At 38.4% G+C, this 26,082-nt stretch overlaps 3 protein-coding genes across 4 annotated transcripts in view; 2 read left to right on the plus strand and 1 right to left on the minus strand.

Annotated features, from left to right (window-relative positions):
- The first annotated feature begins 469 nt into the window (after positions 1-469).
- On the plus strand, positions 470-5,220 carry amdhd1 (amidohydrolase domain containing 1). Its single transcript, XM_056259293.1, has 9 exons — positions 470-672; positions 1,921-2,027; positions 2,128-2,192; positions 2,292-2,569; positions 3,267-3,492; positions 3,596-3,720; positions 3,834-3,927; positions 4,029-4,189; positions 5,097-5,220. Exons 1-9 carry the CDS (start codon positions 533-535, stop codon positions 5,200-5,202), a joined length of 1,302 nt encoding a protein of 433 aa, XP_056115268.1. The 5' UTR covers positions 470-532; the 3' UTR covers positions 5,203-5,220.
- A 166-nt stretch (positions 5,221-5,386) lies between these two features.
- On the minus strand, positions 5,387-17,994 carry si:ch73-71d17.2 (RPA-related protein RADX). The gene is made up of 15 exons (XM_056259294.1): positions 17,386-17,994; positions 16,413-16,564; positions 14,505-14,676; positions 13,973-14,081; positions 13,779-13,870; positions 13,581-13,706; positions 13,381-13,488; positions 10,676-10,849; positions 10,332-10,453; positions 8,821-8,894; positions 8,216-8,278; positions 8,089-8,138; positions 6,516-6,818; positions 6,236-6,388; positions 5,387-5,550 (listed from the first exon to the last, which is right to left on the minus strand). The coding sequence occupies exons 1-15, from the start codon at positions 17,969-17,971 to the stop codon at positions 5,429-5,431; spliced, it is 2,406 nt and encodes an 801-aa protein (XP_056115269.1). The 5' UTR covers positions 17,972-17,994; the 3' UTR covers positions 5,387-5,428.
- Positions 17,995-18,807: 813 nt separating this feature from the next.
- The window catches only part of LOC130091416 (uncharacterized), a 31,266-nt gene continuing 23,991 nt past the window's right edge, over positions 18,808-26,082 (plus strand). Inside the window, exons 1-13 of one of the 2 annotated variants that reach the window (XM_056259297.1) lie at positions 18,808-18,956; positions 19,222-19,275; positions 19,518-19,625; positions 19,735-19,815; positions 19,914-20,015; positions 20,166-20,469; positions 20,910-21,109; positions 21,682-22,076; positions 22,992-23,146; positions 23,278-23,486; positions 24,594-24,733; positions 24,812-24,922; positions 24,997-25,161. In XM_056259297.1, the coding sequence (XP_056115272.1) occupies positions 18,903-18,956; positions 19,222-19,275; positions 19,518-19,625; positions 19,735-19,815; positions 19,914-20,015; positions 20,166-20,469; positions 20,910-21,109; positions 21,682-22,076; positions 22,992-23,146; positions 23,278-23,486; positions 24,594-24,733; positions 24,812-24,922; positions 24,997-25,161 (2,078 nt within the window). In that variant the 5' untranslated portion in view covers positions 18,808-18,902. Of the gene's footprint in view, positions 18,957-19,221; positions 19,276-19,517; positions 19,626-19,734; positions 19,816-19,913; positions 20,016-20,165; positions 20,470-20,909; positions 21,110-21,681; positions 22,077-22,991; positions 23,147-23,277; positions 23,487-24,593; positions 24,923-24,996; positions 25,162-26,082 lie in introns of both variants that reach the window. The other variant, XM_056259296.1, reaches the window with a different exon arrangement.

Raw genomic sequence — 26,082 nt, forward strand, 5'->3', positions numbered from 1 at the left:
TATATTCAGGTTAAGACAGGTTTGTTCTGGGAAATTACGCAGGAAAGGGTAGAAAAACATTATTGATGTGTATTGTGAATGTTTTAGAACCTAACGAAGGGAAATAGAGCCATGTTTAATCGTAATCAGCAGATTTGTGTGGCGAATTGATTAAAGACCGCGTGACGAACGAGTTTAATGACGAACTTTACTGAATATTAGTAACAAGCAAGGTAATTTTGAAACTTGTCAATATAGTTCATATTCACCCGACCTGCGTATGCTGAAAAAGTCCATTCGCACAATGTTTTACAGTATTGCTTATTTACAAATCTATGATTTTAAATAAGTCAACTGTGCAGTTAGTAAGAAGCACCACGAAAATAACGTGTTTTCCTTGTACAGAATCGGCGGGACCTAAACATAAGCTCACTGTCCATTGGCAATTTAGCGACCTTCGGCCAAGTTACCCAATTTTGGCTTTGCTAAATATTTACCCACTCTTTCATCACTGAGCTCTGCTCTGAAACACTTGCACCAAAGTTAAACTACAATGTCTTCCAGCAGTTTCAGACTTTTAGTCAAGAACGCAACCCAAGTGGTCTTGGTTTGTAGAAATGGTGAAAAGTATCTCACCGGGAATGGGATGCAGACTCTGGCTGTCGTTGAGAATGGCAGTGTGGTGATTGGACAGTAAGTCAGATTAATTCTTTATATTACTGATGGTCTGTCTTATTTATTGCACGTGGTAAATTAAATTCAGCATGTAAATAAACGCTTGCAAAACTGTCTCCGTACAACATAAACAATTAGCAATTGCTTATGGTCAATATATGTTTAGGATAAAACACAAAAAAATTAAAAGAATTTAATTGAAAATATAGGATTCATGCATGGCTCCCTCAAAGAGAGAAAAATATATTGCAAAATACATTAAGCGGTCAAAATTGTTCACAAATAAAATGTTCACAAAGGTCAAATGGATCCATGGTAAAGCTAAAGTAAATGTTTTAGTAACTTTGTTACCATTATTTAAGTACCGGGTATGTAACATTTGGCCCTCTAGCGGTTAAAAAGCTAAACTTCATGCATTTCGCGGAAGAACGTTTTGGTTGTGCGTCGACTCTGCGTGACTAGGATGAATATTAGCCTTAATAGATCATATTTTACAATCAACTCTGTTAGAGAACTACATGTGGGAAGTTATCTGTTCAACAAAATGCTTTACCTGTTGAGTAATAAAAACGCCATCTCCGCCTCACTTTTACAATAGGCCTAGGTCAAATCTCAGTTCTCACTTCTCACCATCTCTGAAAAGCCATATTTGATTCTTGTTTTATTACCTCTGTCGCCATGTCAACCTTTCTCGCTAGTTGTGACAACTGCCACCCCTACACCCATTTGCCAACACAAAATACATGGCAAAGTAGCCGGAAGGACACGTTTCTATTTAGGATATGACGAGACACGTACGGGCGTTTGACGTATGTCCGCATTTTCCCGCGAAAACCACCCCGTTAGGTCTCAAATATAATCACTTATAATAGTCTTACCATTAAATCTGGGTAAGAAAAAAAAATTAATAGAAGAATTCAATTGATTGTGTGTTGACTGTTAAATGTTTGTTAATTTTGAACAAAAAAAGTTGCATAGCCTATATAGTGTAATTATATTAGTTAACATGAACATTAGCAGAACACTTCTACAACATTTATTAATCTTAGTCAATGGTAGTTTCAACATTTACTAATACACTTTTAAAATCTAAAGTTAGTTTTGTTAACATGTTAATGGACTGAACTACCATGAACAAACAATAATGAACAAGATCTATAGGTCTACTAACTAATGTTAGCAAAGGTCTAATTATAAATAATGTTTTTATAAAATAGCAATTTAAGTCAATGGTATGTCCTCATTGAGCTATATGTGTGTGTGTAGTGATGGACTAATTAAAGCTGTTGGATCAGCAGACATCATTGAGTCTCAGTTCAAAGGAGCAAAGTTTGACAATGTTCTGGATGCTTCCGGCATGTGTGTTCTCCCAGGTAAGTGTTACATCTTCCACCCAAATAAACAGTTTGACCCATTCTGTTGACAAATCCTTTAAAATCTTACAGATTAATGAATCTTAACATCATTTTACAGGTCTGGTTGATGCACACACACATCCAGTGTGGGCTGGAGACAGAGTGCATGAGTTTGCCATGAAGGTTTGCTTTCATTTAGTTCAATCTATCTCTCCCTTTGCATTTTGTGTGGATATATCTTTCAGTTTTGGTGTCAGAGAAGGTATCTTGTTCTGTGTACAGCTGGCTGGTGCCACATACATGGAAGTGCATGAAGCAGGAGGTGGGATTCATTTTACAGTGGCACACACTCGCTCAGCAACCCAGCAACATCTATTAGCTGGGTTACAGAGCCGTCTGGAGCGCATGATGAGAGCTGGAACCACGCTGGTGGAGTGTAAGAGTGGATATGGACTTGAGATGGACACTGAACTCAAGATGCTGAGGGTGATCAATTCAGCAAGAAAGGCACTGCCAATCGGGATATCGGCAACATACTGTGGAGCCCACGCAGTACCCAAGTACACACTCTTCACAAAATTATTTTATCATATACAAAATTGTTCTAAGCAGTTTTTTTTAGTGTGATTTTTTTTTTTTTTTTTTTTTACATGCAGGTTATTGAAGTTCTCAAATTGCTTCTTGCCAATCCTAAAGTTTCTGAGTAAACTAAAGTAATACACACACTTTTTCAGATATTAACACACAATAATATTTACTAAAAAAGGCAAATTCATCCAATTTTGAAGGTTTTATAGACAGACAGACAGACAGATAGATGGTAGACAGAGATAGATATAGATAATTCTCAAAAGTGACAGTAAAGACATTTATGATGTTACAAAAGATTTCTATTTATTCTTTTGAACTTTCTATTTATCAAAGAATATTAAGCAGCATAACTGTTCAATATTCAACTGAACAATATTCACAATAATAATAAATATTTCTTAAGCATTAAATCAGCATAATAGAATGATTTCTGAAGGATCATGTGACACTGAAGACTGGAGAAATGATGCTGGAAATTCAGCTTTGATCACAGGAATCCATTTTAATAATTGTAATGATATTTCATCAATTTTATTGATCAAATAAATTCAGCCTTGGTGATCAAGATTTTCAAAAACATTGAAAAATCTTAACGGCCCCAAACTTTTGAACAGCAGTGTGAACAACTCTTAATTTGCACATCTTATATTTTCTTTGTGTATTCAGAGGTAAAACTATGGAAGAAGCCACTCAGGACATTGTGGCCGTGCAGTTGCCCGAGATAAAAAAGCGAATGGCTTCGGGTGATCTGCAGGTGGACAACATTGATGTGTTTTGTGAGAAAGGTGTGTTCGATCTGAACTCTACGCGTTGCATACTCCAGGCTGGCAAAGACATGGGTCTCAACATCAACTTTCATGGCGATGAACTCCATCCCATGAACTCTGCACATGTATGTTATGTTTGCACACTCAAACGTTCTAGTTTAAGTTCAACGTTAAAGTGGTGTTGTTCTTACATAATCTTTGTCTCCTCTTTGTCATCCAATCGAACAGCTCGGGGCAGAACTAGGCGCTTTAGCCATCAGCCATTTAGAAGAAGTGACAGATGATGGAATCGCTGCCATGGCAAACGCTAAAACATCCGCGGTCCTCCTACCCACCACTGCCTATATATTAAGGTAAATAACCACGACTTTGATGACAATTATCAATGCAATTAAATAATTTGCAATGCTACAATGCAATAAAAAATAAGAGATCTTGTATTTGATTCTCCTTGTGTCTGCCTAAGGCTTTCTCCACCACGCGCGAGAGACATGCTTGATGCTGGAGTCATAGTGGCCCTGGGCAGTGACTTCAACCCCAATGCCTACTGTTGCTCAATGGTGACCATAATACACAAGCATCATATTAATGAACATATGTTGTCAGTAGAAATTTGACCTGGCCACTCCATATAATTCCATTTTTTCTGTTTGTTCATTAGCCTATGGTGATGCACTTGGCCTGTGTGATGATGAAGATGTCTATGCCAGAAGCGTTGGCCGCAAGCACTATAAACGCAGCCTACGCTCTCAACCGTTCACAGACGCACGGGTCGCTTGAAATCGGGAAACAGGGAGACCTTGTGATCATCAATGCACCACGGTGAGCTCACACACACACAGTAGCTAGAGATCTTCAGGGTAACTGCTGAGTTCTTATGTATTACCTTAATAAGCAAAAATTACTTTAGCCTTTTTTATTTCAATGAAATTAATGTACTATATTTTAGTTAGATAATGTTTTTTTATTTAATATTTTGTATTTTTAGGGGATTTTAAGATACTAAATTATATTTACGCTGTATTTATAATCCATTTATTCACTTTTCGAGCATAGACCTGAAAATTTCATTTCCAACTTAAACTGTTGTACATCTCGAATGCTTTAGAACACAGACTTAAGTTTGGTGTCTTTTCAAAGACGACACTTGGCAGATTTTTGCTGATGTGAACAAAAGTTTAAAAAAGTGAACTTAAAAAAAGTTACAGAATTTAAAATTTTTTCCAAGACCGTCCATGATTTATTTTATGTGTTCACATAGCAAGCAACCTTTACCAAGTTTCGTACCATTCCGATTAAGTAAAAAAAAAAAAAAAAAAAAAAAAATGTAAAAGTTCATGAGGGTTAGACAAACTTTTGTGTTTCATTTTTTAGTTTTTATTGCTGAAGTGTTGAATTTGCTTCTCTTGCCTCATTTCACTTTTGGTGTGAAAGGGCCTTTACATTGACACAACTTTTTTGTTATAAATTATTGAACTCAAAAAAAGTAACGCAACACAGTACTTTCCCATAAAAAGTAGCTAAGTAACACAATTAATTACTTTTTCACGGAGAAACGCAATATTGTAATGCATTACTTTTAAAGGTAACTTTCCCCAACACTGTTTATAAGTTGTTTGAATAAGTCATAAAAATGAAATCAGTTATTGAGATTCAGATTATGACTGGTGCTTGATGGGACTTGTTAAGGAGGTTGTTATAATTTGAGTTCTCTTTCCCTCTGTTGTAGGTGGGAACATCTGGTGTACCAGTTTGGGGGCCATCAGGAGCTCATCAAATATGTCATAATCAAAGGCGAGATTGTTCATGAAAATAAAAAAGTCTTGACCCTTTGAGCATCATGCACCACAGTCCATAAAAAAAAGCCAGTGCAACAAGATTGTGTGGTAAAACTTTATTACCATGGATAGTAAACCTCATGGAACCATACTCAAATACTCAATAATAAAATTAAAAAAACATGTTTGTTGATAAAATAAATAAATAAATTATATATATATATATATAGGGTGCAAAACTTCTTTTATATCAATGTGTCCTTCCATCTCCAGAATGCGTCCATCATCGTAAAGGAAATGCTCGGTTTAGTACCAGTTCCATCTTCTCTGCTCCTAATGCACATGCGTCTAACACGCACACTAGTCTTTGATTGGTCAACTGGTTTGCAGTGGCGATCATGTCAGCTGTTGGAGAAGAAAGAGAAACCAGATTTAAATGTTTAGCTGTTTTATACCCACAGGAAATGAAAGTGATCAAATAAAAGATTAAAACAGAATTGTTTGCTTTGAATCATTATGGTTTTATTTAGTCGTTTTTTTCTCCAAATTTTAATGGTTGGGTTGCATTTTATGATCTATATTAAATCAGAGTATATATACTGTAAGAAGCTTCACCAGACACTAGAAGAAGAAAAAAAAATCCCCTCTTTTTTGGAATACAGAATTAATAAAATTCTTGTGATATTGTTTGTGGCAATATGATATTTTAGAAAAAAGATGATGTCCTGCCCATCACTCTTGGAAAAAAGGTTCTTTATGGATTTAGTTTGAATTCATTAATTTTGTTTGTATTCATTTTTAATTTTAATTAAATATTATTAATCAAATGGCTTACTTTATCACTAGAAAAAATAAATAAATAACCTGCTAAACATGAAAATATTATGCAGTGATTTAAGACATTTCACCTTTTGGCATAAAGGGTTCTTTAAAATTGAGGGGGGTTTCTATAGAACATGGTGTACTACACTATGTTTAGTAGCTGAAAGCATTATCAAATTTGCTAAAATATAGATTTATGAAAGATGTGTTTTGACACTGAAATTCGTTCTAAATAAAAAAGGCCTTCATATTTAATCTTCATATTTACCGGGGCTTGGGGGCGGGGCATGTGGTGAAAACCCTCCATGTGATAGGATAGACTCCCAAGAGTTATCATGTGACAGGGGGAGGGGCATCCAGTGCAAGTTTCCCGGGGCAGCAGGCAGAAAAAGAGCATCAAGCATCACTCCATCTGATAAAGCTATCCACACAAGGGAAATAAAAACATTTTATCACAATACTACAAACACACTGTGACTGACTCTTTGACTTCACAGTGTTCAATGCAAAAAACAAACAAACAAAATTGTGTGGTTTTGAATGTGCACCTCTCATTGTCAGAGTGAAGTAGCCACTGTAGCAGGAGGCGGGGCTAAATGACTCCAGCTCTCTCTGTGGGAGGAGCTTGTGAAAGTTGTTAACCTGCATCCCCACGGCAACAGCCTGAACATGTCGTCGCTCATAACAAAAAACCCGTGGCAAAGTTTCCATGGCGACCCGTGTCAGTCCCAGACGTGAGGTCATGGGACTAGTGGGCGGCGTCGAGAACTCTTCGTCGTCATCTTCATCATTACTATCATCATCCTGTTCTCCGACTAGAAACTCCATGGCGCCGTCAAACAGAGAAAAATCTGCAGGGCACAGGACACACCGATCTTTCAATAGAAATTCAATGCAAATCTGAGCAAATTCGCCTTTGACAAGAGATCCATGTCATTATTGTATATACAATTTTCAACTACAATAACTGTTCTGTTAAAGGATTAGTTCACTTCAAAATTTAAATTTCCTGATAATTTACTCACCCCCACGTCACCCAAGATATTCATGTCTTTCTTCAGTGGAAAAGAAATTAAGGTTTTTGAGGAAAACATTTCAGGATTTTTCTCCATATAGTGGACTTCAATGGGGTCCAACGGGTTTAAGGTCCAAATTTCAATGAAGCTTCAAAGGCTCTACACGATCCCAGCCGAGGAATAAGGGTCTTATCTAGCCAAACCATCTGGCATTTTATAAAAAAATTCAAATATATATACTTTTAAACCACAAATGCTCATCTTGCACGTTCACGACTTCACACATTACGTAATAACGTTGAATGGTCAGGCGGTAACCTGACGTAGGCGGAAAATGTAGGGTAGGGCAAAAAACTCCTAATTTTCTCGTCCGACATCGTTGTTTTACCTCTTATTTTTATTTATTTATTGTAAAGGGCGTTTGACTTAGTCTTGTTCGCTTTGTAATGTCTAGGTCGGTACTTCCGCCTAAGTCACACGTGACCTTTCAACATGATTACGTAATGTGTGGCGCATTACAGCTAGTGCAAGATGAGCATTTGTGGTTAAAAATTTTTTTTTTTTGTTTTATAAAATGACGAATGGTTTGGCTAGATAAGACCCTTATTACTCGGATGGTAGAGTGTAGTAGAGCCTTTGAAGCGGCATCGAAACTGCAATTTGGACCTTCAACCCGTTGGACCCCATTGAAGTCCACTATATGGAGAAAAAACCTGGAACGTTTTCCTCAAAAACCTTAATTTCTTTTCGACTGAAGAAAGAAAGACATGAATATCTTGGATGACGTGGGGATGAGTAAATTATCAGGAAATTTAAATTCCGAAGTGAACTAATCCTTTAAAAACCCTCTGTTGATCCGACAGTCCGCCGACGGGGATACAAAAATGCGGAAGTGCAATCTGTAGTTTCATTAAAAAGCCATAGAGCTGTGAAAAGAGTTTTGCTGATAAATAAAGGGGACTTTTCTTGGTCCAGTTAACACAGAGAACGAGTAAACACTGTTCACTATACAAAGCAGATTGAAAATCGTCAAACTTGCACCCAAGAACACCAGAGAATTTGTATGGTTTGTGTGATTGTTAACAACGCCGCTGCATTCTCTTACCCCTCTCTGCGTCATCCTCCGTTGCAAATGGTTGCAGAGGTGGTGCCAACCTGAGAGAGAATTCATTAGTATTATAATTCTTCTTCTAACAGCAGTTCTTCTGTATCAGACAGAAACACATTCTTACCTCTTTCTCGGGCTAGTACTGCCGAAAAGTTTCCGCTTCACGGGTGTCCTGTGAGGTTCAGACCTGCGGTAAAAACAATAGTAAGGGACAGTTCACCTAATAAAGATCCAATCTCATATGCTTGTGTTTCTTAAAAAAATCAAAAGGAGGGCTTTAGATGCTCTTTTCCACGCAGTGACAGTGAAGGGGAACGGTCACTGTGATTTGGCCAAGTAAGACATGTTCCTGGATCAACATTTCTGTCTGAAAATGTATTCCTAACCCTGACCCTAGTAAAATCAGAGGGAAATTATGGTGAATAACACTGATGTAGAAGAACCTAACCCCAGCCTAAACTTGACATAAACTCTAAACTTGTCTCTCAAATCTGATTGGTTGATTTGAATGTTGTTTCAGGATCAGCAAAGATGTTGATCCAGGATCATGTTGTACTTGGTGAAATCGCGTTTTACCGAAGATGCTGTCAAGCTGCCAGCTATCGAATCTCATTCACACTTCTGCTCCTGCGTCGTGTTAAGTTACAAGACATACAAGAACATTTTTTATCATTCCTGGATGATCTATTCAATACACCTCATATCAGAAACCCAAAACAATACACATACGCCTCTCTCTGCCGTGGGACTCTAGGGCTGAGTGGAGCCGATGGAAGATCTGAATACTGTGTTCGCCCATTGCTCTATAAAAGAAAAGAAAATGGAGATATAAGAAAGGTACATTATCACTCACTCAAGTTTGGAGTCTGTAAGATTTATTTATTTAAAGAAATAAATACTCTTATTCAGCAAGAATGCATCAAACTGATCAAAAGTGACAGTAAAGACAATGCTGCTTTTTTAAACTTTCTATTCATCAAAGAATCCTGAATAAATGTTTCACAATATTTGATGATATTGTAATTTTTAATACCATTACTTACTGATAATACTAAGAAGTGTTTCTTGAGCAGCAAATCAGCATACCAGAATGATTTCTGAAGGATCATGTGACACTGAAGACTGGAGTAATGATGCTGAAAATTCAGCTTGGCATCACATGAACTACATTATAAAATATATTTAAAGCTGCAGTCTGGCGTTTTTCCTCTTTGTCGCCATCTCTGTTAGAAATCTGCAATTGCAGTCTTCGCGGAATTATCAACTTTACGTGAGTTGTACTTCAACACCCTCGACACCGCACAGCGCGGATGAACACAGTGTTTGAGGAGAGTGTGCAGCTGTCAGTCACCGCGCCGCTGTGGATACTGGCTTTCAGAATCACAGATTATTCTTTTTGGAAGTATGACCAACATAAGAATTTTCACCGGGAAATGTCATCTGAAAAAGTAACATCGACTTTTGTTCTGGTTCTGACATTGCAGTAAATCGCGCTGATTAAATCTAACAATCGCTTATAAGTTATCATATCACGCAAAACCGTGCAAATTATACTTTGTTCTCAAATTGTTAATGTTAACAACGTAAGCATTGCGTGACTACATGTAATGTCCTTCCGATATTATCCTTGTTTTCGCATGGGTCCGGTTGCAGTCTCTTTTTTTCTGTAGCCACTCTGAAGTCCGAACGAAGTCTTTTGCATGTTACAGCGGGTGAGTCTCTAGTTGTCACTGGTGATTGTCGTTTGAACCTTTCTAGATCCGCCATCAAATTGATAAGTTTAATTATATCAAGTGCTGTGAGAAAAGGCTATAAATCTCCACCTCCAGCATCCTCACACGCAATATAGCCTACTAGCCGAGACTCCTTTATGTGTACAGATGTGTGTGTACAGATGTGATGTAATGACGCAAAGACATGCTCGAATCTCCCCCGGAAATCCACCAGTCCCACTGGAATTAAAAACATTATTACAAGCTTACTGCTTTGAATCGAGCTAAGGCAAGCAGAGAGTTTTGAACACTGGCTGGTTATGTATTTTCTCAAATATGTATTTTGAGAAAAAAAAGCTACGGACTGCAGCTTTAAATAGAAAACCTGTAATAATATTTCACTATATTACTGTTTTATCAAATAAATGCAGCCTTGAGGCTTCTTAGAAAACATACAACCCCAAACTTTTGAACAGTGTGTGTTGTTGGCTGTATAATAGTGTGGTTATGTGTTGCTGATGCATGTACCTCTCTATGGTGGTAGCAGGCGGCAGTGACCACACACTGAAGAGCAAACTGGCGTTTCTCTCGATAATTTAACTTCTCACACTCTAATTTCATCTCTCCTCCACTGATGAGACCAGCTTCCCCTGCAAACACACACACACTAACATTAGCCACAGGAAGAGCTCCAAGTGAAGGTATCAAAGCCCCAAAGAGGTACAGCAACACATTTGAGTATCAAATACATTATTTCAACACTAAACTCAACAGGTTCCCATTAGAGAGCGTTTTCTGTGCTCGGTCCGATCATCTTTTCATAAACACTGGCAAACTCTACGAACATTCGCAAGTCGTTTTCTGCTTCTCACCTTGTCTGTTTTCCATGAAGCTACTCAGTGAAACAGGAAGTGGTGGGTAGCTGAAATATCCTCCAATCACAGCTCTTTCCAGCAGGACGCTCTCATCGACCTGCTTCAGCCAGTGAAGAAACTGGCGGATGGGCCGGACGCCTCTGTATGGCATCACGGGGTGAGACCCTGTGCCTGTTTTCATGTTTGCAAATGACAGCAGCGGATTCTACCAATTCTGCAAATAAGTTTACATTCACTACCCTTCAAATGTTTGGCGTCTGTAAGACTTTTTAAAGGGCTCATGAATTGAGAAATCAAATTCTCCTTGATCTTTTGACATACAAGAGCCGGAGGTCATTGTTCTAAGAGCCATTTTGACTTTATTTTAAACTTTGTCATGCAAGTGTGTGTCCAGTAGGGGTCCCTCTTCGGTAATTGGTTACAGAATATAGGTGGGAACCTTTCTTCAGGTAACAGGTGTTGGTGGAGGAAAGGTGCACACACATTTCTATGTTAATATATTTCAAATGTAATTTATTCCAGTGAATTTTCAGCATCATTACTCCAGTCTTCAGCGTCACATGATCCTTCAGAGATCATTCTAATATGATGATTTGATGCTTAAAGGGGTCATATAATGCCATTTTTGTACAAGCTAGTATGATTCTTTAGGGTCTAAATTAAAAGTTTGTAATATACTTTAATTAAAAATTCTCATTAGTATTGTAAGAAAACACTTATTTTACCTGGTCAAAAACAGCTCTGTTTTCAGCACGCCGTTTCAGTGCATATGCCTTTAAATGATAATGAGCTTTGCTCACCCCGCCTCTCTGTTCTGTGCGTACACCGTTTGTAACACAATAACCATAACGCGTTGTTCAGTATAAACGTGGGATTATGAATTATATTGAGAACATCATACATAGAAAACATGCCGTAATGTACCCTAAGTGTAAACCTTAGACGCATTCATTGTGAAGCGTGCAGCTAGCGATTTGCAAAGATTAATATAAATATTAATATGAAGGTTAATAAAACGTTACACTCACTTCAGTTGTTCTAGAGGTTCAGCAGGAACACGAATATCTGGTACCGATCCTTTATTCAGGAGCAGCTTCTTAGCAAATCCAGCTTTATACTGACCCTCGTTTATAAAGCAGTCTGGTGAGAAATGATTCGCGCAAACATGAGAGCATTGACGTTGCTCGTGGGGAATATTCCCTTCGAAAACAAACTCAGCCACTGCGTCTTCAGCGGTTCGGATTTAGGAACATTAAAATGACTGCTGTGTTATTACACCCAAGAACAGAACACCACAATCGCTTAGACGCCATTCTGCTCATAGACAGTGCTCCAGCATATCAACAGTAGCCGCGTTTCCACTGCTGGGCCAGGGCCGAGCCGTGCTAGTGCGTGCCAGGGCCAGTCGCGTTTCCACTGTCACTTCCGGGGCTTGATCGGGGCTCACTCGGGGCCAACAGCCAGGATTTCTGGCCCGTCGAATACCTTGGGCCAAAGCGGGCCAGCTCGGGCTAGAGGCGTGCTCAAGGTAAAAGGCGGAGTTTATCAGTGTTATGGAACGTTATGATTTGAAGCAAGATGCACATTTCACTTTTTTATATCGCGCAAAATAATCGCTGCTCGAAATGGAGAATCGCCTGTACTGGTCTGTCGAAGATACCAAAGCTCTTCTGAGCATTTGGGCAGAAGAAAGGGTACAACGTCAATTTGACGGCGTGTGAAGAAACGAGGACGTTATAAAATACATCGATGCTGAACTTTCTAAGCTAAGCATTCAGCGAGCAACGCTTCAAGTTCAGGAAAAAATAAAAAAAAGTTGCGGGCACTGTATTGTACAAGGCGATTAAAACGCACAATGAACAAAGCGGAGCTCAGAGAAGGGATTTTCCATGGATCGACTTGATGGACGGTGTGCTGCGTCCCTCTGTTAGTGGCGACTCGCGAGACAATCGGGACACTATTGCAGCCACGGTCGGTGAGTTAATATACATGCTATCTTCCTAACTTAAAAAATAAATAAATTCATAATACCCGCTGAAATGGGTTGGGTTGTATGACGTTTGATCCAGAAAGGCGTGTTAGGGGCGGGGTTTAGGGCAGCGCTGCTGGGCTACTGGCCCGGCAGTGGAAACGCAAGCCCGGTGCTTGAGGCCCGAGGCCATTGGCTCGGCTCAGCTCGCTGTTAGCCCTGGCCCGGCAGTGGAAACGCGGCTAATGACCGCGCCGGTCCGCACGGACTATGATTGACAGCCCGCTCACGAGCGAGGGCGGGTCTGTGTTGAAACGATGCTGTCAATCAACAATAATGGGAGGGGCTTCCGACCGTGTGACGTCACACGGTCGAACGGCTCGATATGAGACAGGGGAAAACATATAAGGAGATTAAAACAAAAACACTGGATGGATTTTTATCATTATATGATGGTTGTGTACAGGCACTGCCAACACACATTTCAGTACAATCAAATTGTAAAAGTGCATGTACCATTATATGACCCCTTTAAGAAACATTTCTAATTATTATCAATGTTTTTGTGGGAATTGTAATAAATTTTTTCATGATTAATTGACTAATATAAAGTTAAAAAAAACCCAGCATGTTATTTGAAATAGAAATCTTTTGTAACATTATAAGTGTCTTACTGATCCCAAACTTTTGAACGGTAGGGTATATTATATGTCTGATCTATGAAAGTGTTTACCTGTGCAGTAAATCTGGGTTAGAGACGTGTTGGTGAGATATTCAAAAGCTGTAGCTCTGTCAACTGCACTTCTCATAAGCTTTAGTCTGGTGCAGACAACCAGTGCCACTGAATAAAAAAAAAAAAAAGAAACAATACAGTTTGTAATAACGGGACAGAGATGGAGAATAAAAAAAAGAGACAATAAAGTGATTTAGTACTTGGATAGACGCGGCTGTGAATGTCAGGCTGTGATGTGGAGAAGAGCTTGATCATGATGGGCTTGTCTGATGTTCTATCCACAAGTTGGAGCCACCGATACTCCTCGATCTCTGACCTTTGCCCATCTGCAAGGAAAAACATATTTCAGTGTATTGGCTTAAGATTAAGCATATTTCTGTGTGTATCAAACATCTAACCTTTCTTCCTGACACGTTCTGGGCGACCAACAAACATCACCACACCGATGACATCGCAGATGTGGCCTTGAGGACAACTAGGAAGCTCCTGCCTATAAAACATGATCACATAAGACATTTATCTGTGCTGTATGAGTGTTGGATCTCAATGTAAGACTCCAGAGGATGTTGAGATTGTGATTTTGTGTGCATACCTGCTGATGAATGAATGAGGCAGGTTTGGCAAAACCCAATCTGGAGAAATCTGGTTCTTGGGGATGATAGTAATTTGAGCAGTGGGGTTCCTGGAATTAAGACTGATCTCTAAAGGAGGAACAGATGATGGAAGAATACAAGATGTTATAAATGAGAACAAATGTAATACCTGTGTACACTTAGTATTAGGAAGCGTTTTGGTATGACTCGTCTCAAAATGATTACTTCAACTTATTGATGCTAAAAGTGGCTCTACAAGCAACTGAATCATAGGGTGTACTAAGTTTTTCACACATAGATTCTCCATTTTGGCTTTATTTTTGTTGAATAAATAATGAAGTGGTGTAATACTGTATGTCAAGTGTTGTTATTCATCTGAGGTTGTAATTTTAAGACCTGCTAAAGACCAGACGATTTTTATGATGTCCTAATACAAAACCATAGATTTCAAAGTGTTCATAGAATACTTTCTTTTACACATGACTGTATATGTTATAACTTCAAATGTGAGATGGCTATAATTCTTCCTACCAATGTGTGGCTCTGATTCCTGCCCCGTGCGGCTGCCGTAACTCTCCTTGACCCTGTAGTGACGCAATCTTACAACTTGACCCGGATGTAGGATTCGGTACCATTCCAGACAGACTGTGTTCCACAGTACAACACAAGCTGTGGATGAGCCATCACCAACCTGCAACTCTGCCTGAGAAAAAGAGATTGATGGAAGGAGTTACTTTCAATGTCAAACCAATGTTGTGATACTTAAAGGTGCAGTGTGTAATTTTTAGTGGCATCTAGTGGTGAGGTTGCGAATTGCAAACAACAGAAGTTACGGTGGCCGACAGGAAAAGATGTCGTCGTCTGAGACAGCAGAGAGTAGCCAGTTAAGCAATGAGGTTTCTTTACAAAGATGAAGAAATTAGGTTTACTTAATTATTCAGTAAAACGAAATGTTATTGTGAATATTATTGTTACTTGTTCATCATTGTGTCAGTGTTTTCTTCTCAGACTTTAGCTAGATTATTTGCACGAAGAACAACATATTGACGAAACGCGTTAGTCCGTTTAGAGCTACTGTAGAAACATTGTGGCGCAAAATGGCGACTTAACATGTAAGGGGTCCCGCGGTGTAGAAACTGCTCATTCTAAGGTAATAAAATCATATCGGTTCATTATGTAATGTCTTTATAGACCACTGAAAACATAGTTATGTATATGATATTGCATTTCTGTCAACAGATCCTCCTAAATATTACACAGTGCACCTTTAAGTGATGTCAGGCATTGCTTACTATGACATATAGATAACTATTCATTTTGAGAAAAAACTGTTGGGAAAGTCGAATGATCGAATGAGAAAGTCCTGAGAACGGCTTTTAAAGAAATATAGTTAAAGTCCCCCTGTAGTCAATAATTGTATCTTTGATCACCAAAATGACATATTTAAACGTTTTTTCCTTGCTGAAAAATTCTTCATGCCCTAAAATAGCTTGAACGTAACTCTACACCCTTGCCTCATTTAGTATATGTGGTTCTATGAATATGCAAATTAGCCCCGCCTCTTTGGTTCACTGCAGTTTTAAGGAGAAAATACTCAGCAATGGTGTTAACTTATGAATTTGCACATGGTTTGTCTTAAAAGTACATTGAAAACACCACATAGACATATAAACAACATTAAAAGCCTGATTTTCACCACAGGGGGACTTCAAATCTTTGCCGGTAAACATAATATAAAATCTAAAAAAACAGGTGGAAGCAAGTGCCAAAATATAAATCGACGACAACCAATACAATTAAATCACTAATGTGAGCCGATATGGTCCAGAATCGTGATATATTCCATCTCTACTTCTTAGTAGATTCTTTCTTACCAAAGCAACTTGAATTCTTTCAGAAACTAATACATATGTTAAAAACAATATTTATCTTACATATTTTAAAGGAGCTGTATGTAAGATTGTGGCCAAAACTAGTACTGCAATCACTTTCAAATTACTGTAGAGTGGTGTATCCCCTCCCCCTCCCCCCTGACTCGAGGTTGCCAGATCGGCTGCATTTTTTTATCCGACACGTGTGTAGCTGCAGCTGTGGTAACTAGAGCAGAGCTGGCAACCCGGATGCCGCAACACTACTGACTTCGTGATTGGTAGATAGGTGGAGGGTGGAGCATCAGACCAAAACACAACATGACAACATCAACATCAGTTGAGGGCTGCAACTGCACTTTTTAAATGACAATATCCTGGCCGGACTACTGTTGTCAGTGATATATGTATTTGAAATGTACATGATTTCTTAATGTCTAGTGACATATCAGGGCCATTTTATGATTAATTGAAATAAATTTCTTACATACAGCTCCTTTAATATGACCAAGTCCCTATAGAAACCAGAAATTTGCATGGAAAAGGAAATCTTGTATTTGACCTCTCTGACCTTATAGGGACATTCACAATTCTGATCTGCTTTCCCATAATATATCAGTCTGGATTTGTTAAGGATCCGCACACACAGGGCGCCCCGGTACCGGCGAGATCCACTCAAGAAACGCCGACGTACTTCTGCGAGTGAAACTGTGGACCCGATATCTGCCACCAGACACAAAAGCATATGCATGAACACCAACACATCATCATACATCATATTAATATGTGGCACTTATCTTACTGGTTTCAGAAACACCTACTCAGTCATACCTACCTGGACAACATTTTTGTGCCGGATATGTTGTGTTAAAAGAATTGTTTCCCCAAAAATTCTGTCATCATTTACTCACCCTCACACAGTTTCATACCTTTCTGCATTTCTTTTTTTCTTCTGTGGAACAGAATATATTTTTTAGAAATTCCTCAGTGTCTTTTTTGTTGTTGTTCATATAATGGAAGTCAATGGTCACTAAAACTGTTTGTCTTCTCTTGAACACAAAAGAAGATAAAAAAAAATATAACCAAACAGTTAATGGGCCCCACTGACTTCCAAAGTATTTTTTTTTCTCCATACTTTGGAAGTCATTGGGGACCAGAACCTGTTTGGTTATTCTCATATTTTTTTTATCTTCTTTTGTGTTCAACAGAAGAAAGAAATTCATACAGGTCTGGAACAAATTGAGTGTGTGAGTAAATGATGACAGAATTTTCATTTTTGGTTGAACCTTCCCTTTAATGTTAAAGATTTACTCTTTTTACCTTATTTCATTTGTTTTGTTTTACCTAGTGTGATTTTCAATGAATGTTATGGAATCTAATAATTTAATTATTAGGGAATTTGAACCTAATACAAGTGTTAAGTATTTTAGAAGGTATGCACTATGGTATGGTCCCCAAGTTAAATGTTTATAAGAGAGTGATTCCCTCAAATGCTGCCTTTGTAGGCACAGCTTACAGCCTTTATGAACATCGAACACACACACCATCTATGTCCTCTCCAGAGTCCTCAGCGTCGGGTTCAGAGGGGATCGTGTCTCGCCACATCTCTCCATAGAAGTCGCGGTTATTCCACAGCGGCAGGTATGAGCTTCTGCGGGCTCTGAGCGGGTGCGTGCTCGGTTCGGTTCCCATCCAGGGTATGGACCTCACGTTGACGGAGGAGAGCGTCCGAAGAGCCGCGTCCCCCCCGGAGAGTCGGTCCACCTCCAGGCTGCACACATGGAAAGAGCCGCCGTCTTCCCCACGGCTGAACTCCACACTCCGTACGACGGAGCCGCAGTGAAGTTTATTCACGCTGATGAGTCTGTTTACCGCGGGGTCCAGAGACACGCGGATCTTACAGTCTCCATCCGTGATAGTGGCGTCAAACAGACTCTCTGACATCGAAATACTGTCCGGGAAACTGACGCCAAAGTCTGCGTCTCTGCCGTAGCGCTCCAGAGAGATCACGTAAAGCGGTTCCGAGCGGGTTCGTGCTCGCGGGGAGGCAGACGTGTTGGATAGTAATCTTTTTAGGGTCTTTTTGAGTGTGCAGCAGCACTCAGAGGAATTGCCTGACAGCGCCGCCATGTCTCCGCGACACAATAACAACACCGCCGCAAAGCATTGTGGGAGGTTGAGTTCAGCACAGAACGATATAAAGGTATCATGCAGGATTTTTTCAGGATTTTTCAGGACTTTTCTTTATTTGTCTATTATATATATATATAAAGAAACAAACACAGTAGAATATTGAAAAACAGAAATCAAATAGAAATAAAAATGTATGATAAAAATATATATATTCAATTCATATGCCTTATTATATAAAAAAAATACAATTAAGGAAAGATTAAATAAACAAATACTGAAATAAATATAATATAATAACATACATGTATAAAGATAAAGGAGAAAACTATAAAAATATATATAACTACGAAATAATTATAGCCAATAGAATAGAAAATAAAATGCACGTATGAAGATAAAAATACAAAAATTCAAATATATAAATACAAAGCCTTTCCATATTAATAAAACCTTGTGTCTGCTGGCAGATAAATAACAACGCAACACAGGCGTCTGCTGTGTTATCACCTTTTTTTACAGTCTCTGAGTCTATGGTAATCACATCATTATTTTTACTGACTTTTGAACTGAGCTCGATTCTCAATACACTCTATGTAGATCACCAGTAGAGGGCATAGTTACTCCAAAAACAATGATACCCTTAGTACATACATCACAAAAAAGTTTGACAGCAGCGTTCCCATGACAGTGTGTAATATGAATATAACACACACAGAGCGTCATCTAGCGGTGATTGTGCGTGATTATCTTTCGCTGAGTGAATGAACGATCTTGGGTCCGGGTTAGGTGACATCAGGGTGACATATAAGCGGAATTTAAACAAGACATAGTGACCGCAGTAAATGGATGCAACTTAGGCCGATTGGCTGTTCTTTTTATATGAAGTTCAGAACAGACGTCCGGTGTCTTAAGTCTGCTGTCCGGTGCCATGTGGACATATTACAGAAATGGAGTTGTACCGAAAAAAAATAAGCAGAAATCGGTAAGATTGAAGCCTATTTTCAACTCAATATATTGTATACTTTTACAGACAGTGTATTTATAAGAAGTCTTCACTTAAATGTGTTGTAAATGAGTAGTGCAATATTGTAAAACGGATGATTAATTTGTTAGTTTGATAGCTAAACTTTTGATTTAAAAGCATTAAAAGTGCATGATCTAGTTACCTATTAAATAAATAGACACAGTCAACATATAACAAGTAGGCCTATACTCTCATATAATAAGCATGTGTTACAACTGAACAGGAAAATGAAGTTGTCAACCTTCCTCCCATTTCCAACGGGAAGTCAGCAATACTGGTAAGCTTTTTCACTTTATAATGTTTGTTTGTACTTTTTTTTTTTATTAATGAACAAATCCCCTGCAGTTGTGACAGTTTTCTTCTTCCGCAGTGGAAGGCTTTGCATCAGCTGTAACACAATCTGTTAATTTAGGTTTGCTAATTCAGCTTCTTGTGTTACTTGGGGGGGAAGCCAAACATTTGAGCTGTTTGTGTTGCACACTTTGTTGCTCCCTCATTTAAGATGCATGACTTGTTCAGGATCCCCACACCAAAGGCCAAACCACAGCCCGCAGACTACAGGAGCTGTTCTTCTCCCAGGATCCGAGGGACCATCACGGGTCCCGACACAGAACCGTCAGGAAGAAGGTGCGTGTGGAATTCCAGAGCGATTCCAGATTCAATTCTACTCAAAATACATCCTATATGTGTATGTTGTAAGATTGATGTGCTAATGATTCTCTTTAATATGGAATAGAAAAACAGTTTAGGGCAACAGGTTGTTCCATTATCCAGAGTGAGTGTGGAAACAGAGCTGGAAATCACAGCACACCTTAAAGTAAGTTTGAAAAATTCATGATTTCTTTTTCCAAAGGATCATCTCCAACAAATAATTAGTTAAATAATTATTAAGTTTTGGGTCATTTCTTTGCCTAGTACCATTTGCATCAGCGCCACTCAAAGGGAATCACTCAGGATTCATCTCTTGAGGAGAAAGGAGCTGTAGGTTTTCAGAAAACAAAAACAGTTTTCTTCAAGGTTAGTATGATGTGTTGATGTTTTAAGCATTTATTATTATAAGCACAGAGTTTTATGCCGGCATGACATGATATTATATGGAGATTCGTTACTCTTTTTTGGGGGTTAAAGAACCAGGTTTCATCAAACAGTCCTCATGTCCTCCTGCAGAGTCTTGTGCCACTAGAGGAGAACGAGAAGGAAGAAAAAGAGGATGAGGAGGAAGAAGAAAGGAAAGAGGGAGCAGTAATTGTTCAAAACGCATCTTCATGTACGGACGAGGCCCCGGACGGCCAGGGATCGCTGTCTGAGGGACCGTTTAGAGCTTCGGATGTTCACGACAAACAAAGATTTGATGAAAGAGATCCAAAACTGCAGCACCATTCTTCTCCAAACACTTTAAACAATGACAGTGTTTCATCCTTTCATATTAAAGAGAGGAGATTCATGATCTATCTGTGTGGCGGATACAAAGGTATAAAATTAATTTTGTTTTTTTGAAGTCTCTTATGCTCACCAAGGCTTTCAAAAAATACAGTAAAAACAGTAATGCTGTGATTGTGAAATATTATTACAACTTTTTATTTTAATATATTTTCAAATGTAATTTATTCCTGTGATAAAAGCTGCATTTTCAGCATCATTACTCAGTTTTCAGTGTCACATGATCCTTCAGAAATCATTCTGATAAGATGATTTGGTGCTTAAAAAAAAAAAATCTTATTAATGTTGAAGATTTGATGATTAGAAAGTTAAAAAGAACAGCATTTATTTTAAATATAAATCTATTTAAATTGCATTATAAATGTCTTTACTGTAACTTTTGACCAATTTGATGCATTCTAATTGAATAAATTACAAATAAATTGAATTATAGTTCAAATTAAATCTGCACATAAACTCCGTTGTGTGTAGATACCGTCCCAGAGCGCAGCGCACTGATGGAGAGTGTGTATCCTCGGCTGTATCTACACTGTAAGCAGAGAGGATATGATGTCAGGATGATAGACCTGCGTGCAGGACTCGGAGATCCTGTTTCGGACCATCATGATTTGGCAGAGATGCACATGGAGACACTTCGGCGTTGTCAGGAGACCGAGGGGCCAAACTTTTTTGTAAGATTAATTGTTTATTTACATTCCAAAAGTCTCATGGGGGGGAAAAATAGTATTTGTTATCAGTATATAAAGTCCCCCTGTAGTCAATAATTGTATCCCTTAAAACTCATCTTGATCTTTGATCACCAAAATGACATATTTAAAGGTTTTTTATGCCTTAAAATTGTTTGAATGTAACTCTACACCCTTGCCTCATTTAGTATACGCGGTTCTATGAATATGCATATTAGCCCCGCCTCCACTCACTCACACCAGCTCAGAGATCCACTCGTTGACGATCACACGTTGACCTGATTGGTATCAAGGTAGTTTGTGACGTCAGAAACCAGCAATTTCAAACAGCGTTTTTGAGACTGTATTATTATATATTATGTATTATTATTATATTAGCCCCGCCTATTTGGTTCACTGCAGTTTTAAGGAGAAAATACTCAGCAATGGTGTCGACTTATGAATTTGCGCATGGTTTGTCTTAAAGAATATTAAAAGCACAACATAAACACATAAACAACGTTAAAAGCTTGATTTTCACCACAGGGGGACTTTAAGTATTTTTGCTTGTCTTGTAGGTGTTCACTGGACAGAAGCATGAGATACGGTCACTGCCGAATACCATTCCCCAAGCAGATTTTGAAGCGATTTTAAAAGTGGTAGAGAGAAGCAAGAAGAAGCTGTCCAGGAGACAGTCAGACATGGCTGTTGACTCACAATCCAGTATTGGCACTGGTGACAGCAGGAGTTTTGTACTTGATAAGGAACTCATTTTGTCGGAGGAGACAGAACCTTCCCAAAGTTCTGCTGTCATGAGTGAGAACTCCATCTCCAGCTGTTCCATGTCGGACGGAGACGAGACACAGCTGGCCAGGAGCTGGATGGACTACGACCAGGATTCGACTCTCTTGCAGACATGGTATAAGCTGGATAAAAACACAATTCCTGCTGTGTACCGCTTGCTTCCTGTCAGGTTAGTGTGTTATTCAGTGATGTGATCCTGCATATATATGTACCTTTTCTTACTATAACTATTGTATATTAGACTTGTAAAAGTAAACGTGTTTAAACATATATTTTCAGTTTCTTTTATTGAACATGAACAGCTTAAGTCACTGAGGATTATATACTAATATCTACGAATCAGGAACTACTTGCCAAACAAGCTGAAAACAATGGAGTAATTGCTACTATCGTTACTGAGATACAACTCTCTTTGTTTGGTTCCCATGGCAGAGAATAGTGATGATAAATAGACACAATACATCTTGTATTGATGCAGTTGTCATGTTTAGAGACGACATATTATGCCCTTTTACAAAGACTTGATTTTGGTTTTGGGGTCTACTTGAATAGGTCTTTATATTTAAATGTTCAAAAAGCGCATTATTTTTCACATATTTTACATTGTTGCAGCACCTTTCTTCCCAGTCTGTCAGTATCGCTCTGTTTAGTTCATGTCTCTATGAAGCCCCTCCTTCTGAAAAGCGTAATGTGTTCTGATTGGCCGGCTGGATCAGTGTGTTGTGATTGGTCAACCATTTCAAATGTCACACCCCTTACCATAACCACGCGTTTCAACACACTACTTAGGCAACCAGGCCCCGCCCCTTTATTTAGCGTATGCCTTGGGACGGGAATATTGTGACGTGTTTGTTCCCGGAAGAAAAATCAAGGCAGGGGCAACCTGTCACTAACACATGAGATCGACCAATAGCAAACCACAACCATACGATCAATTCCTAATGGTCAAAATCAAGTCCCGTCCTGTATTTTTTCTTGTTCGAGAAGCCGTTCCTGAAATCCTCTCTGATTTCTAATTCTAATACTAGTTCTAGTTCAAATTTTTTGTTTTTAATCAAGCTTTTTTCCCTTTATTTTGTAATAGCACACATCACCCTGACTTCCTCAGCCGGGATGGGCATCGCAGGAAGCTGGGAAGGAAAGCATGGCGCTCTTCCTGTGTGAAACTGTGGAACGTGCTGTGGCGGTCTGGACCCGAGGCCATCGGAGAAGAAGCCGCCTGCCGTCTGCTTAGAACAGGTGTTTTGCAGACATAATGAAGTTGCATAGAAGTTTAGTTGTCAATCACAGATGCAGATGAAGCCTGCACTCGTCTTACTTGAATCAGTCTTGAGAATTGATGTAAAGAAGCCTTGTTGCGTATGTTTCAGTGTTGGACTGGGAAGTGGAACAGGGTCTTGGAGGGAAACAGCCACCAGAGGAGTACAGTCACTGTTATAAGAGGATCATCACTGACCTTCTGTACAACCTGAAAAATGAATACGCATCACAGTTTATAGACCTACACAAAGGAAGACCTGAAATCAACCAAACCTTACATCAAGCTCAGCAGCGCTTTATACGCAACATCCACCTCAAGGTGTGCCTCTAATCTATATATCACACTCACACTATTGGTCAAATGTTTGTTTGATTGTTTTTTTTTTTTAATTAATACTTTTACTCAGCTAGTATGCAGTAAATTGATCAAAAGAGACAATAAATACTACAAAAGATTTGCATTTCAAATAAATGCTGTTCTTTGAAACTTTCTATTCATCAAAGGATCCTGAAAAAAAATTACTAAGCATCATAACTGTTTTCAACATTGAAAATAATAGTAAATGTTTCTTGAGCATCAAATCAGCATATCACAATGATTTCTGAAGGATCATGTGACTGCTATTTATAATATAATTTTTCACGATATTACTGTTTTAATGGTATTTTTGCTCAAATAAATGCAGCCTTGATGAGCATAAGAGACTTATTTTAAAAACATGGAATATCTATCTATCTATCTATCTATCTATCTATCTATCTATCTATCTATCTATCTATCTATCTATCTATCTATCTATCTATCTATCTATCTATCTATCTATCTGTCTGTCTGTCAGTCTCTCTATCTATCTGTCTGTCTATCTATCTATCTATCTATCTATCTATCTATCTATCTATCTATCTATCTATCTATCTATCTATCTATCTATCTATCTATCTATCTATCTATCTATCTATCTATCTGTCTATCTGTCTGTCTGTCAGTCTCTCTATCTATCTATCTATCTATCTATCTATCTATCTATCTATCTATCTATCTATCTATCTATCTATCTATCTATCTATCTATCTATCTATCTATCTATCTATCTGTCTGTCTGTCTGTCTGTCAGTCTCTCTATCTATCTATCTATCTATCTATCTATCTATCTATCTATCTATCTATCTATCTATCTATCTATCTATCTATCTATCTATCTATCTATCTATCTATCTATCTATCTATCTATCTATCTATCTATCTATCTATCTATCTATCTATCTATCTATCTGTCTATCTGTCTGTCTATCTGTCTGTCTGTCTGTCTGTCTGTAAATGTGTTGTAGTGCCGCATAGTTATTCAGCCTTATACAGTATGTAAATCTGAATGTATAAAACATTGTTGTACAAATGTAAGCTACTTGTATTTGTATTATTTTCAAGCTGCGACACACTAATATCCATGAAACAAGCGTCAGCTGGGGAAGGAAAGGTGTGAGTGCCAAACACAACAGATCTCATCAGTTCTATGTGGAACGTCTCTGCTCACACTTCCAGCGCACGGTCACTGCATCCCTCAACAGGCAAGACGTCCCTCTGTTCCTGTCATCTCACTTTACTCTATCACTGTCTGTCAAGCTGTTCTCAAAGTGTTTCTTCAGACTTATGCAGGTCCGTCAGGCTAAAGGCTCCTTCGACATGCAGAGGAAAGATGTTTCCAGACTCCGAGTTGAAGAAGAGATTCGGCGTCATGTCAGATTTGGGAAAACACTGTAAGTCACAGATTCTAACATGATTCAATTTAGTTTGAATTCCAACATGAATATTCTTTCTTTCTCCTTGTTAGAGCACAGGGTTATGTGTTCAGGCAGGACTTTCTGATGGAAGTGAAGGATGTGCTTCAAGCATCATCATCCTCCCAGAATGCTGTGCTGTTACTGGGGGAATTGGGGTCCGGAAAGAGCACGACACTCGCCAAACTGGCACAGCTCATACCCACTTGGATACCTGGGTAGGCAAACAAAGGGACTCTGATTTTAAAACATTTTAAAATAGTTTTAAAAAATACACTAAAAGTTTAAAGTGTTTGAAAAAAGTCTCTTATGCTCACCATGGCTGCATTTATTTAATCAAAAATACAGTAAAGAGTAATATTTAGAAATATTATTACAATTCAAAATAACTGTTTTCTTTTTCAGTATATTTTAAAATGTAATATAATTTTTTGATGGCAAATCTGAATTTTCAGCATCATTACTCCAGTCTTCAGTGTCACATGATCCTTCAGAAATCATTCTAATATGCTGATTTGATGCTCAGCAGTAACCATTTCTTATTATGATGATATAGTTAAAGGGTTAGTTCACCCAAAAAGGTAAATTCTGTCATTATTTACTCACACTCATATTGTATCAAACCCGTAAGACTTTCGTTCATCTTCAAACACACATGAAGATATTTGAATAAAATCTAAGAGATTTCTATCCCTCCATTGACAGCTAAATTCATAAAGAGATCGTAAAACTAATCCATATGAATTGAGCGTTTTAGTCCAAAATTCTGAAGAGACTCGATCGCTTTATATGATGAACAGATTGAATTTAGGCTTTTATTCACATATAAACATTGATCAGCGAACATATAAACAGAAGCTCAACCGAACCTGCTTGATGTGCAAGAACAAACCTCATTGAAGCTCAAACGTGCTGCGTAACAAGATTATAAACCTCATTGGTTCTTGCTGAAGCTCAAACGTGATGCGTAACACGGGACCGAACCTCATTGGTTCTCGCACATCAAGCGAACATGTGTGAGTTTCCGTTGATTAATGTTTAAATGTGAATAAAAGCCTAAATTCAATCTGTTCATCATATAAAGCGATCGAGTCTCTTCAGAATTTTGGACTAAACCGCTCAATTCATATGGATTAGTT

This window comes from Rhinichthys klamathensis, unplaced genomic scaffold (genome assembly GCF_029890125.1).
Source record: "Rhinichthys klamathensis goyatoka isolate OS25496 unplaced genomic scaffold, OSU_Roscu_1.1 h1tg000165l_1, whole genome shotgun sequence".
Classification (NCBI taxonomy): domain Eukaryota; kingdom Metazoa; phylum Chordata; class Actinopteri; order Cypriniformes; family Leuciscidae; genus Rhinichthys; species Rhinichthys klamathensis.